Source organism: Eschrichtius robustus, chromosome 7 (assembly GCF_028021215.1).
Source record: "Eschrichtius robustus isolate mEscRob2 chromosome 7, mEscRob2.pri, whole genome shotgun sequence".
In the NCBI taxonomy this organism is placed as follows: domain Eukaryota; kingdom Metazoa; phylum Chordata; class Mammalia; order Artiodactyla; family Eschrichtiidae; genus Eschrichtius; species Eschrichtius robustus.
The window spans coordinates 8,166,031-8,179,527 of record NC_090830.1 but is presented as its reverse complement, the minus strand read 5'-3'; the positions used below and the strand labels follow the sequence as shown (position 1 = coordinate 8,179,527).

General features: G+C 46.2%; 1 protein-coding gene across 1 annotated transcript; it reads right to left on the bottom strand.

Moving 5' to 3' along the window:
• Positions 1-1,031: 1,031 nt before the first annotated feature.
• ZP4 (zona pellucida glycoprotein 4) lies at positions 1,032-8,731 on the bottom strand. The gene is made up of 12 exons (XM_068548854.1): positions 8,554-8,731; positions 8,150-8,271; positions 7,968-8,070; positions 6,463-6,615; positions 5,491-5,678; positions 4,856-4,953; positions 3,417-3,547; positions 3,045-3,234; positions 2,821-2,968; positions 2,435-2,510; positions 1,363-1,467; positions 1,032-1,135 (listed from the first exon to the last, which is right to left on the bottom strand). Exons 1-12 carry the CDS (start codon positions 8,729-8,731, stop codon positions 1,032-1,034), a joined length of 1,596 nt encoding a protein of 531 aa, XP_068404955.1.
• Between the last annotated feature and the right edge of the window lie 4,766 nt (positions 8,732-13,497).

Genomic DNA, 13,497 nt, shown 5'->3' with positions numbered 1-13,497 from the left:
ATAGCTTACCCCCTGGGGAGAGAGGAGATCCACAGAGGTTGGTTAACAGCGTTAGTTACCAGAGTTCTTTGAGTAGGACATTTACCTGGAAGTCAGGATAATTCATTCTTCTCCTGCTTTTTTTCTACTAATCTTAAGAGCTACTACACTATGAAATTACTTGCTGGTTCTGGGGCAAAACAAAGCCTCTTCTGATCAAGCCACGCCCAGCTGATCAATTACATGATCAGATACTTTTTTAGGCACTAGTTTTCCAAGTGTAATGCTTGGAAGAGAAAGATCAGGATCACCTGAGGCACGGTGATAGATGCAAGTTCATAAGCCTCAGCCCAGACCTACTTAATCAAAGTCGGGGGCGGGGCGGGGCGGGGCGGGGGGGGGGGTGGGGGGGGCAGTAACTGTTTCCATCAGCCCTCCTTTGATCCTGATGCACACGAAAGGTGGAGAACCAATGGTCTAGAATAGCAGTCCCCAACCTTTTTGGCACCAGGGACCGGTTTCGTGGAAGACAATTTTTCCACGGACGGGGTGGTGGAGGGGTGGTTCAGACGGCAATGCCAGCGATGGGGAGCGGCAGATGAAGCTTCGCTCGCTTGCCCACTGCTCATCTCCTGCTGTGAGGCCCGGTTCCTAACAGGCCGAGGACTGGTACGGGTCCATGGCCCAAGGGTTGGGGACCTCTGAGCTAGAAGATTCGTGACTAGCTCTAGACTAGCTCTACCTAAGTTTGATCGACTTTGTGGAAGACTTTTGTTCTACACCCTCATAAACTTGTAAAAGGTCTGCTAAGCCTGAGATACTAAGTTCTTGCAGATTCTGCTTGAGTTGTCAACCAACTATGAAATTCGACTGAAATGTTCTCTTCAGGAGATAGGAGGGCTGCAGAAGAAAAAATTACCCCAAGCTGGAGAGAGGTGACGCTAACAGTAGATGAGCTAGTGTAAAGAAATTACTTTTTACCTTTCAAATGAGAAGCTGAGCACAGGCTAGCAGTGCAATCTGGTTTTATTAACACATTTGGTCTGAGTAACTCATCTCCGTTTCCTGATGGCCAGGTAGGACACTAACAAGGCTCCAATGATTAAGGTTCCAGAAAGGCCAGCCACCCACAGAGCTTGGGAGTCTACAGGAGACCCTGGAGGATGGAAAGGTAGATTAATGCATGCTGAAAATCAAGAGATTCTACATCCTAATAAAGACTGCCAGTCTTGAGCTACAGGAAAAAAAGCTAGACAATTCCTTTTGAGGCTCACATTGGCCAAATCAGTAAGGGAAGCAAGGGTGAGCAAGTAGCTTTGGTTTGACCAATGGTTCAGATACGGGACCTCCTGGGGGCCTCCTTCCACTCACTTGAGTATTTACGGAGCTTTTCTGAAGAGTCCGGAGTGGCTCGGAGTAAAATCATGGGGCCCTGGCTAGAAATGCTAGCAGTGCTGTTCTGAAGATGGATGTCAGAGCTTCTTCTTCCTGTTGGAGAGACGAGTTAGGGATTTGTTAGTACATGTGGTGTGAGCGGTTAAGGAGTCTAAAATAGTGCCAGGTCCCTTAGTATGGATAGCTCTGTTCCATGGGCCTCAAGAAAAACCTCAATGTGTTCGATACAAAGTCTCAGACTTGCTCATTTGTATTAACACTTTCGGAGAAATGATGACTTTGGACTATCCCCAAACTGTCATTCTTCTTACGTAGAGATGCTTAAACAGTTGTATCTTAGTACTGAGACCCTATGATATAAAGGTACCTGGTAAGACACTAACAGCAGAGCTCTGTCTGAATCCTATTTCTACTGCCAGTTGTAGATCTTTGAACTTTCAAAGTTTTAGTTTTTATAGACTTATATGTATACAAGTGTATGTGTCATTGCAGTTGGATGTTCAATATTTAATCTATTAGATGATAGTTATGAAAAATACTATGAGGTGGGTTTTTTTTGCCATAAGGGACTTAAAGCTTCAGGGGTCATGAATCCCCATTAATTCAGGAGGCCAGGTACGATCTGTGGGATCAGGTGGAGTACACAGCTGTATGAGCATCGGGCCTGATCATCAGAGCACGTAACTCTAAGTCTGCAATCCTATTCCACCTGTAAGCCTTCAGGCAAGTATAGAGGTCTACCATTTATATCTGGATACACCAGAAATGTCTTATTAGATTATAGGCTGTGAACCCGTTTGACTCCTGGCTAAGGCAAAATTTATATGGAGAAAACCTAAAGCTGAGAGTTTTCAGGATTTATAGCTTATATTTAGAAGGCCTGGAATTCTAGGAAACTAGTTGTATTTCTGTTCTACTGCATCATGAAAGTACTTAAGGAAGCCTCGTTAATAAGATGAATCTTCGGTTTGACTCATTTGCCACAGGCTAAAGAAGGTTTGCTCTGGGACGCCAAATACACTGAAATCTGTCCTCTGGTGTAGACAGCTTGGAAACTTACGTCTGGCAGGACAGGTTGTCACACAGGATGGTGTCCCAGCAGGCTGGCAGACCGATGCACTGCAGTGCAAATACACCTGGGAGCCAACAGAATTGGGATCATGGTGTAACACGTCATGATAAGTCTGCAAACCTGCTTTATCTCCCCCAGGAAGAAATCAAGAAGTTTCAGAAAATCCTGAAAAACCAAGCTGACATCACAGAATCACTAAAATACTCGATTCTAGTTGACATGTCACACATGCCATTGGCATCCTTTGATTGGTCCAAAGCAGTACCAACAACCAATGTTTAAGGGCCACTTCGGCTGAAGAGGGGCACAGTGTGAGAACACTTGAGCTGGGGGGTTTAGAGCCCTGCTGAAGACCACAGAAGGTGGCATCGTACCGGTCCCTTGAGTGCCTGCTTTGCCGCTGAGTCCACGAAACTGAAGGTGGAAATGCTGAAGCGCTGGTGGTGAGAAGGAAACGCCAGGTCCGAGGCTCTCCGGACGGGGATCAGTTTGGTCTGATAGTTGTCTCCAGTGTAGGGGCATCTAAGCAAGGATATCCAGCAGTCAAGATGGGCTTCGTGGAGGGTGTTTAACACAGGTGCAGGAAAAAGCCACTTACCCATTTACCAGCATGGGCCACTGGGGCTGGAGCAGGGCGTTTGTGCTGGGGGTGGCCCAACACTGGTGTAGGCGCAGCTCTAGACTGGGGTCTGTTCTGTGTTGGATAGAGACTTCCACGTAGATGGGATCCCGAAGCAACTTCACCACTGGGTAGTCACTAGCAGTGTAGTAGGAGCTATAGTGTTTGTCTGCAAGAGGCCAAAACAAGTTGAAGCAGTAAAGAGATTGGAACCTCTAGGTGGCTTGAGATAGACCATCACCCACATAAACACCTCTGGCAAGTATCTTGTTACCAAGGTAGGGTCTTGACGCCCAGAGAAGTGGCAAGACTTGGACTAGAGGCCAGACACTCCACAAAAGAGGGTCTTACCTTTGGCAATCTGAAGTTCCAGAGTGAGGTGTCCAGGCTGGGTCTCAGGAAGGGGCGGTGGGAGAGTAAAAACCTGGACATTAACTGGAAGAGCACTGCTGCTTGCAGAGTAGCTACAACTGATTCGAAGCCTGCAGAAAAATAAGATTTTAACTACTATCCTGGGGGGGTGGACCATGCCACCTCTTTAAGGTTTGAGGAACCATTAAGTGCTAGGTGTTGGAACAAGTTTATAAACGTGTTGTGTGATTCTGGCCTTGTGAGAGCTATCATTGGGGAGACTGATATGTAAACAAGATCAGTGTTTGAGAGTTTGATATAAAAACCATACAAGAAATAGATATGGTCAACAGATGAATGGATAAACATGCGGTAGATACAATGGAACACTACTCAGCCATAAAAAAGAATGAAATGATGCCATTTGCAGCAACATGGATGGACCCACAGATGGTCATACTAAGTGAAATCAGACACAAAGACAAATATCATGATATCACTTACATGTGGAATCTAAAATAGGACACAAATGAACTTATCTATGAAACAGAAACAGACTCACAGACAGAGAACAGACTTGTGGTTGCCAAGGGGAAGGGGAAGGGGAAGGGAAAGTGGGGGAGGGATGGATTGGGAGTTTGGGATTAGCAGATGCTAACTAGTACATAGAGACTGGATAAATAAGGTCCTACTGTACAGCACATGGAACTATATTCAATATCCTGTAACAAACCATAATGGAAAATATGCAAAATATATATAACCGAATCACTTTGTTGTACAGCAGAAATTAAAACATTGTAAATCAACTATACTTCAATTAAGAAATAGATACGGTACTATGGGAAAAACGTACCTTCTGAGGAGGGGGTAGTCAGGGAAGATGTTGCAGGGGATTTGATAAAAGTAACTGAGAGATAGAAAAGTACGGAGGCAAGAAGTTTGAGGGCCACTGAATACTCCAGAAGCACAATCTGGGGTTAGGGAATAGTGAGGGAAGGATTGAGAAAGATTAGGCTGGAGAAGTAGTAGCAGTTTCACGCAGGGCCCTGCAAGTTATGCTCACGATGTTAAGCTTAAGCTCTAGGAAGACAAAGAGAAAGCTTTAAGTATGCTAGCTAAGGTTTTAAAGGGATTCATTTTGCTACAGCTTAAACAGTGGAGGTAGAAGGAAGAGACCAGAGTGAGAAACAAAAGACCCGGTGAAATGAATTAGAAGTCAGGTAAGTTTGAGGCTTAGGATCAAGTTGGTGGCAGTAACGCAGGGCTATTGGATCAAATAATGGTCAGTGAGATTGGACAACCAAGGCAGTTGAGATTCTCCTGTCATGAGGAGATGGTCATTTCTGGATTCATGTTTACTCTAAAACTCCTGCTTTATGCGAGAAGGGAAGTCAGGCATTCTGGTCAAGCAAGGTCAGGTTAACTAAGACCCTTACCTGAAGATACTGTCTCGGGTGATAGAACCACGGCTCCAAGTTCTCACATCCCGAGTTGCAACCAGCTCGTTTTCATATACTGCCTGGTTTCCAGTGATCTACAAGGGCAGGTGAAGAGTCTTGTCACTCCTGCAAGCCAGATGCTGCTTCACTCATCATTTGCTTTGTTCAGTGCTCAGCAAGGCTGCCCTATTACAGGTTGCATTTTTCACAACGTGAGTGGAGGCAAGAGCAGGTGGCATTGACTAGCTGGCAAGTTATCACTTCACCTTACTTTCAGGACAAAGGGCAGGAAGAGGCTTAGGAGTACTCAGATGAGGCAGCCAGAAATACCACCCATCTCAGCTGACCTCCCTGCTCGTTTCCCAGGGCAGTGCAGTGGGAAGAACCTGTTATTTGTTCTTCTACAGTGTGGTAAGCGGTGCTAGCCCCTCGCTGGAGTGCAGGTGGGATGACTTAACCGAGTGCCCTGGGGAGGCTTCGGCTTTCTCAGTGATGAAGCCCTCTCTGTCCTAGAGACCATCCTACGCACCAAGCAGTAGTCACGGCTAAGCTATTCCAGTTCTCCCCCCATCACTAGGGCATTCCTACCCAACTTCAAGTCAGGAACAGAGCCCAAGGTCAGCTCTTCTCACCCATTTTGTAGTACCACAGGCAGTAAACGGAAACCGGAACAGGACAAAGGTGTGTGTTGCCGTCGCAGGTTTACATTCACTGTCATTCCTGAAGGCCAAGTGCACAGAATTCAGCAGCAGTGGGGGCGAGGTCACATTCCGAGACACAGCGATGGAGAAGTGGCCGTCCTGGGTACAGCGTGCGGTCACTGAAACACCAGAGCGACTGTGCTGAAGGCAGGTCATCTCGCTTGTTACTGAGCCAGCCAGACAAGAGTCTAATTATTTAGTTTAGTTCTTTTAAATTCCCCGCCCTCCTCTCACCCCACTCCTAGAAAAGCTGCATTCCCAGCTAGTGACCTTGATGCAGGTTCAGCCATCCAGAGCTTCAGCAAGGCTCTGCATGGCCACTGGGGTTTGAATCTTGCCTCCACCACTTACTGTGTGGCCTCAAGGAGAGTGAGTATTTAACCTCCTTGCATCAACTTCATCTGTAGAATGGGGACAGCCGTACCTGCTTTGTTTTACTGATCAGCTAGAATTCAGAGCATAGAATTGAGTGTGGCATCTAGGTGTTTAATGAGGGTCTTTTTTTTTTTTTTTTTTTTAAATGGGAAAAACTTGGAGCATGGTTTGGGACAAATAATCATCTTTTGAAATAAAGCTCTCTAGACAATCAGCCACCAGTGGCTATTTCTTGGGAATTGGTTAAGTTTCTGTCAATTAGCATCTTGCACACAGACTCAGCTTCTTGAGTTCATTGAGCGTTACTTGCTCTACATTGGATTCTAGGAGAATAGACAATGGAAGGCTGTAGAAAGCTCTGTCACTTACGGTCAAGTGTTCTAGGAGGTGTTGCTTATACATCAACCTCTGGTCATCTTTAGTATTTGCCTTCTGGATGGGGGTGGGGGAGATAACCCTCCTCTGGGTTTAGTTAATGGTAATTGCAGGCACTTTTCTTCAGCTGATTTCAAAGACACAGTGACTCACCTGTGTTTCCGTAGTAACAGGAATTGACCTCTTCAGAATCGTAGCAGCAGCCTAGCTGCTTGCAGTCTCCTTGAGTGATGGGTGAAGGAGCACATGGCAGTCTGTCCCACACTGGGACAGAGTCGCAGAGGCCACCATTTGGGATGTCTAGGGCTAGATTTTGCAGAGACGAGCAACATAAAGTAACAAAGTTTGGTCTTTAAGAAGAGACCATTTCATTACAAAGCATTAACATTCAATTCCCATAGACAGCTACATGATTGAAAGAGATATGTACATACTAGAGATTATATCTGAGTTAGAAAGTTAACTATTAGATCACCTTATAGGAGTCCCCTGAAAGGCGTCCTCTTTGGAAGAAGAAATACCAATAAGATTGGAAGAAGCAGTGAGACTCAACTTTTTTATTCAAATAAAGAATTCTTATGGTTCTGATGAACCTAGGGCCAGGACAGGAATAAAGATGTAGACGTAGGGAATCGACTTGAGGACACGGGGAGGGGGAAGAGTAAGCTGGGACAAAGTGAGAGGGTAGCACTGACATATATACACTACCAAATGTAAAATAGATAGCTAGTGGGAAGCAGCCGCATAGCACAGGGAGATCAGCTCGGTGCTTTGTGACCACCTAGAGGGGTGGGATAGGGAGGGTGGGAGGGAGACGCGAGAGGGAGGAGATATAGGAATATATGTATACGTATAGCTGATTCACTGTTATACAGCAGAAACTAACACACCATTGTAAAGCAATTATACTCCAATAAAGACGTTAAAAATAAAGAATTCTTAATTCTGTTCTTTAAAAGGCACTTCTCAATCTTAGTGTAGTCTATATTACCATCATTTTGAAATGCAGTTCTGATTCAGTAGGTGGGGAGTGGGGCCTATGATCCTATATTTTATCAGTATTACCCCAGTGGGGATAGCCTAACAAGGCAGGTGTGAAGAATCACAAGTTCAACTCTTATGACTGAGGTAGGGCTCGCAGGTGGCAAGGCAAGATTTGCTGGAGTTGAGTTGGTGTCATACTTCCTATTAATTACCCAGTTAAGTAATCGAGTAACGCCCCTAGCTGAAGGGGCTGAGCCCTATTCTCAGCGCAGTCTGCTTCTTGAAGGCATTTGCCGAGTCTCCTTGATAACTTCAGCTTCCTCCCCTACCCTTCAAGGCGGGGGGAGCTCTGGTCCTGGGATAACTCTTGGTTGAATCCCAGCTCTGCCACCTACCAGTGAGGGGCACTTGGTAAGCTCCCGGCTGGGGGCCAGCAATAGGGCTCACAGCGCTGGGCTGGGATTATAGGTGACACGTGCAGCACCACCCACAGTGCCTGGGCCCCAAGTCATCGCTCAGGTGGTGGTTATCCTAAGGTCTCCCGTGGAGGGGAGAGTTAGAAGACAGTCCTCCATGGGTGCCTGGGGTCACTGCACACAGCAGGTAGAAGATGCCTGAGGGCATCTTCCAGGCAGCTCCATACCACCCAGAACCTGGAAGTTTCCAGCCCTTACCTGGGAGATCCATGGGACACCTGAACAGCTTTGTCTCTGTAACCGTCCTGCGTCCACCTGCATCTGCTCCTTCAACTCCAACCGGCATGATGTAGTGGGAGTCCTGGAGAGACAGGCCCCGGGAGTCAGCCCGGATGGTGACGCAGGTGTCTCAGCGTTCCTGAGGACTGGGTCGTACTCACCCACTCAGTGACATAGCAGCCGCTGTAGGACACGTCCACCAGCAGGGAGCTGCCAGGGCCCTCGCTCACCCAGGTGCCACACTCAGAGTCATTCTGCAGCCTGTGCGGCAGCCCGCGATTATCTGGGGGCGGGGAAGGGGGGAAAGCACAGATGGTCGGTCACCACCGTCACCAGGGCTGGGAAAGGACTGCCAGCTTTGCCTTAGACCCCAGGGACAGCTGCCAAGAAAAGAGGAACAAAAGGGGAATCAGATTCAGAAGCAAAGCTACATTTTAAAAGATTCGTTCTATAGAGAGAAGCGGCAGAGTTTAGCACAGGGGGGAAGCATTAGGACAGGAAGCAGAGGGCAGTTGTAGGCAGTAGAGGAGACACGCCATTGCCTGGCTCTAGCCTTCAAACCTACCCCAAGCTACTAGTGCAGGAGGGGTTGCTGTCTCCTGGCTGAGAAGGTTAATGGTGAACTGAAAGCTCCTTAGCCCGCAGCGGAGTCCACCGGGATAACCTGGTGTCTCGGGCTCACGCTGGCCACTCAGAGCAACAGACAGTGGAAACCAGAGCCAGAGGGATCGCAGCAGCCACATAGCAGCGTCGCCGGGAGCCTGACTGACCACGCTTCCGGTCCTGCACTTCCTCTCCCGAAAGCCCGCGCTCCCCATGCCCTTTATATACAGAGAGAAAGCTGGTTTCAGGTGCACGTCTATGTAACATGCAGGTGGGACCCCTTTGGAAAGGGTGATTCCTCCAGCTTCATACACTTTAGGCCACAGTCTGCAGCTGCAGCACTTTAAACATCAAAATCAGGTGGTCTTCAGAGACCAGGAACAATGTGGTGCCTTTTAGCTAAGAGAGGCTTTCTCCCGGTTGCTCAGTGTAGCACTTATTTTACTAGCTTACTGTACTGACCTTCCTTTAGAAGCTTGCATATTTGGGTGTAAATCCTAGCTCTGCCACTTATGAGCTGTATGAACTGGGTAAGTTACTACCTCTCAGAATCTCAGTATTCTTATCTGTAAATTGGGAATATCTCCTGGCAGGTGTGTTCTTTTGATTGTATTTAGCCTAATATTTATAAGAACAATTTTCCCAAGTTGACTAAGAATCTTTGTCAGAGCACTGAAAACGTGTAACCAGATATCCATAATTCTCTTCAACTAATAAAAGCGAACAAATAAGCCTGTGTCTTCCCCGGGGAAATTGCACAACTCATTTAACCATGTGGTGACAAACAACACTGAGGAATTGCTGGACTCTGCCCTCAGGGATGGGATGTGGCTTTCCAACATCTCCGTCTGGTTTGGGTTTGGCCACTAGCCCATCACATCCCATTTACTTGCTCACAGGACTTACCACATTGGATTTTAATGGCCTCTTATTTACTCAGTGTCCCTACTAGAAGCACTTGAGGGCAGGGACCGATGTTTTATTTTTCATTGCATCCTGAAAGCCTTAGACAGTGTGTACTCAGTGTTTACTGGGGAAAGAATGAATCAATGAATTCGCTTTCATTAGTGGCCATGTCCTAAGGCTAACCCCCTTGAAAATGTGGTTTCCCAACCTCACTGGCACAGATTCATTTCCTTTGTGATGAGCTCAAACTCACAATATTTAGGTGTTTTTTCTTCAAGTCATTATACATGTGAATAAGTATAAGAATGAAGAGGAATACAACAAACTAGTGAATAAAACAAAAAAGCAGCAGACTCACAGATATAGAGAACAAACTAGTGGTTACCAGTGGGGAGGGGGAAGGAGGAAGGGGCAAGATAGGGGTAGGGGGAAAAAAGTTATTATGAGATTATATGAAATCATCTGTGTGAAACTTCTGAAAACTGTAAAGCAGTATAGAATTTCAAGAATCTTTCATTCAATAAAAAAAAAAAAAAAAAAAGGATGAGGGTTGGACTTGTGTGAGATGCCTCAGGAGCTGAATGGCCAGTCTCCCCACTGGACTTATGAATGCTGCTCCCTAAAGTAGTGAAAAATCTAGGAAAGTTTACCTATTTTGCTAAAACTTGCAGGCAGTATAGAATAGTGGTTATATGGATTTTGGCAATGGGTGAATCTGGGTATAAATTCTGAGTCATTACTTACTAGCTCAGTGACCTCTGTCAATGAGTTACAATTTTTACATCTGTAAAACGGGGATAATAACACCTACCTCACAGGGGAGGTATTATTATAACGAACAGGTTTTTGTTCCATTAAATTACGTATGGATAGTGCTTATTACAAACCTTGCTGCATAATCGTGACTTGTTAAATTGTCACTAACATTAACAAGACAAGTCTATGTGCTTGGGAAATAAAGGTGAGATGGGAGGTGAAAAGAAAGCAAGTGCCAAGCAATGGACTCCTTGGCTCGGTGGCGAGTCTGAAGAGCAGCCTGTACTTCTGGGGTTGCATTCCCTTGTGAGGGTATGCGTTTACACAGCTGGGAAACAAACATAAAAGTCTGGAACTATGTTGTGATATCTGGAAGTCCCCCCAGGCTCACACCAGTCACGTGGATGTAGAGGGTCAAGGGTGAATCCCAAGAGACACGAGCAGGGCTGAGATGAGGTGAGTCCACGCTCACTTCTGCACTAAATCCTCTGAGGACATCTTTATTCAACGACACGACTCGGTTTCGGGAGAGAAAATGCACTGAAAATGTGTGGCCCGCCTCAAGGAGCCCCGATTATCTCAAAAGTAACTCTCTGCCCTTTGAATCTGGAAGGGCAAATGCTGCTCTTAGCATTCTCTTATATTAAAATCATCTGCTCGTTTAAAAACAATTCTAGTGGGGGACTTCCCTGGTGGTCCAGTGGTTAAGAATCGGTCTTGCAATGCAGGGGAAGCCCGTTCGATTCCTGGTCAGGGGACTAAGATGCCACATGCCGCAGGGCAACTAAGCCCGTGTGCCACAACTACTGAGCCCTCGTGCCACAACTACGGAGCTCACGTGCTCTGGAGCGTGCATGCCACAACTAGAGAGAAGCCCGTGCACCACAACGAAGAGCCTGTGTGCCACAATGAAAGATCCCGGGTGCTGCAACTAAGAACCGACGCAGCCAAAAATAAATAAATAAATATTAAAGAAAAAATAAAGTAAAAAATCATAATTTTAGTGGGATTACAGGTAGAATACAAATCACATAAATTGTAGAGACTTATCAAAAGCCCTGTCATCACTGCAGTGTTCATTTGACTCACGTTTTATAGGCATATTTAAGGATCCACTTTGTGTCACCTACCAAAGGACTGTATTATACCCCTGGCTTTCCAGGGTCCCCAGCTTGTAGACAGCAGATCGTGGGACTTCTCAGCCTCCATAAACATGTGAGCAAATTCCTCATAATAAATATATATCTATACCTCTATCCCCTACTTGTTCCGTTTCTCTGGAGAACCCTGACTCACACGCTGCTCATTCCTCATTCACTGGACTGGCCCCCGAGGGTCCCCGAGACACGGGAGGGCAAGGACAGCCTGTGCTACTGGGGAAAGGCAAAGTCTGATTTCTGAAAACCTTGCTCACTCTGGGCATACCTTCTTTGAGTTACATTTGAATGTTTCGATTTAAACGAAAGAACAAGGGTATAGCTATGCCAGGTTTACTAATGCTCCCTTTATTGGAAATGGGCACACATGGCGATTTCTTTAGAGACTGGCTGCGTTTTGATAGATACCAAGGTTGTTACTGCTTTCTGGCCGTTGGACACATGTTCCTTGAGACCTGGCATCGACAGCGGCTCCCTTGCTGTGACTGGAGTGTGCCCTCCTGACTGGAAGGTGGGGTATCACATAAAGCCCCAGGAAACTCTCATCAAGTGTGAAAAAGCAATAATCAAAATTACCCCTCAAATATGGAGGACCAATTAGACCACTGTGTGTGCTAATCAGTAATTAGGGGGCACCCAGCTGTTCTCGGCAAGTGGTGGAAATAGGATACTTCTCTTCTGAAGGAAGATGTCTGACAACGTACTGCAAGTACTTACATGGTTTTCCTTCTCAGCAAGCAAGAACAAAGTGCGAGCCTGAGTCAGTTGTGAGGTGATGAGTCCTAGCCCCAGGTCTTCTTTCGACTTCCTCCTTCCCGCCTGGGCCAGGCAACCCCCTGCCCTGGCTGCCCAGCCCCGACTCTGCTCTGATTTTGTCTGGCCTCTCCTGCTCCACCCCTTCCTGTCACCATGACCACCGCCAGTAGGGGAAATTATCCTTCCTTCTTCCTCAGGCAGGAGGGGCCCCAGCTGAATAGGCTTTTGGACTTTGAGAGGAATGGCAATGTACTGGCTACCTCTCTCTTGAGGTGGAAGAGTAGTTAAGTAAGTAGTTAGGTGATTAAGAAAGAGGTAGTAAACTGCTAAAGAAAGAAAAAGAACTAAAATTAAGGACCTTGGGGTGGGGATTTACAGGTACAGTTGGTGTGAGATTTCTGGCCTGTACAGTGTCTACTGAAATGCATGCCCCCCTCTTGAATTAGGCTGAAAGGGACAACAGTCGTATTGGATGAGAGTCCACACTAATTACCCCATTTTAACTTGATTACCTCCATAAACACCCCATTTCCAAATAAGGTCACATTCTTGTGTGATAGCAGATAGGTTAGGGGGTTCCCAGAGAAAGAGAACCAGGAATGGCTTTCTTGAAATGAGAAGCCATTTTGGCTAAGCCATTTTGTGTTCTAAGCCTGGCCACAATGCCTGCCCTTGAACAGGTCTCAGTAATCAATGATCTTAAGGAACAAAGGAATGCAGGAACACAGAAAAGGCAGTCAAACAAGAGTGCAATGATTAAAGCAGAGGCCTATTTCCTCCTCAAGGGATATACGGAACAATCTGACACTTGTCTTTGAGTTCTGCAGGAACTAAGGCCCCCAACCAGGTGGAGGACAGAATGGCGATGTCGACCCTTCTGACTTCAATCAACTAAAGTTTGGACTCTGTCAACCTCTGCCTCAATTTTATGCTGAGTTCTCTTCTGCTCAATCCCCTTCATGAATATGCATGTGCCCTTAGCTTAAAACTTCCCCAATTTGGCTGTTCAGGGAGACACTGCTTTGGGAAAGATGCCTGGTGCTCTCTTCCTTGCTGCAATCCTTCCTTCTCCCAATCTCTGGCTTGGCTATGTCTTTTGGTTCAACACCCACCAAGAGGTGAACCCGGTCACATTCACTGGGGTAGGACTTCAATGTATCTTTAGGCACAATTCAACTCAAAACACCTTGCAAACCATGTAAAACTGCATCAGCCAAATTAATCTTTCTTTGGGGCTTTTTTCTTTTTTTTTTTTTTTAATGACATGAGAACTCAATGTATCCGAAAGCCTCTGTTTCTTTACTTTTATAATTTTTCTTTCCTTGTTAAAA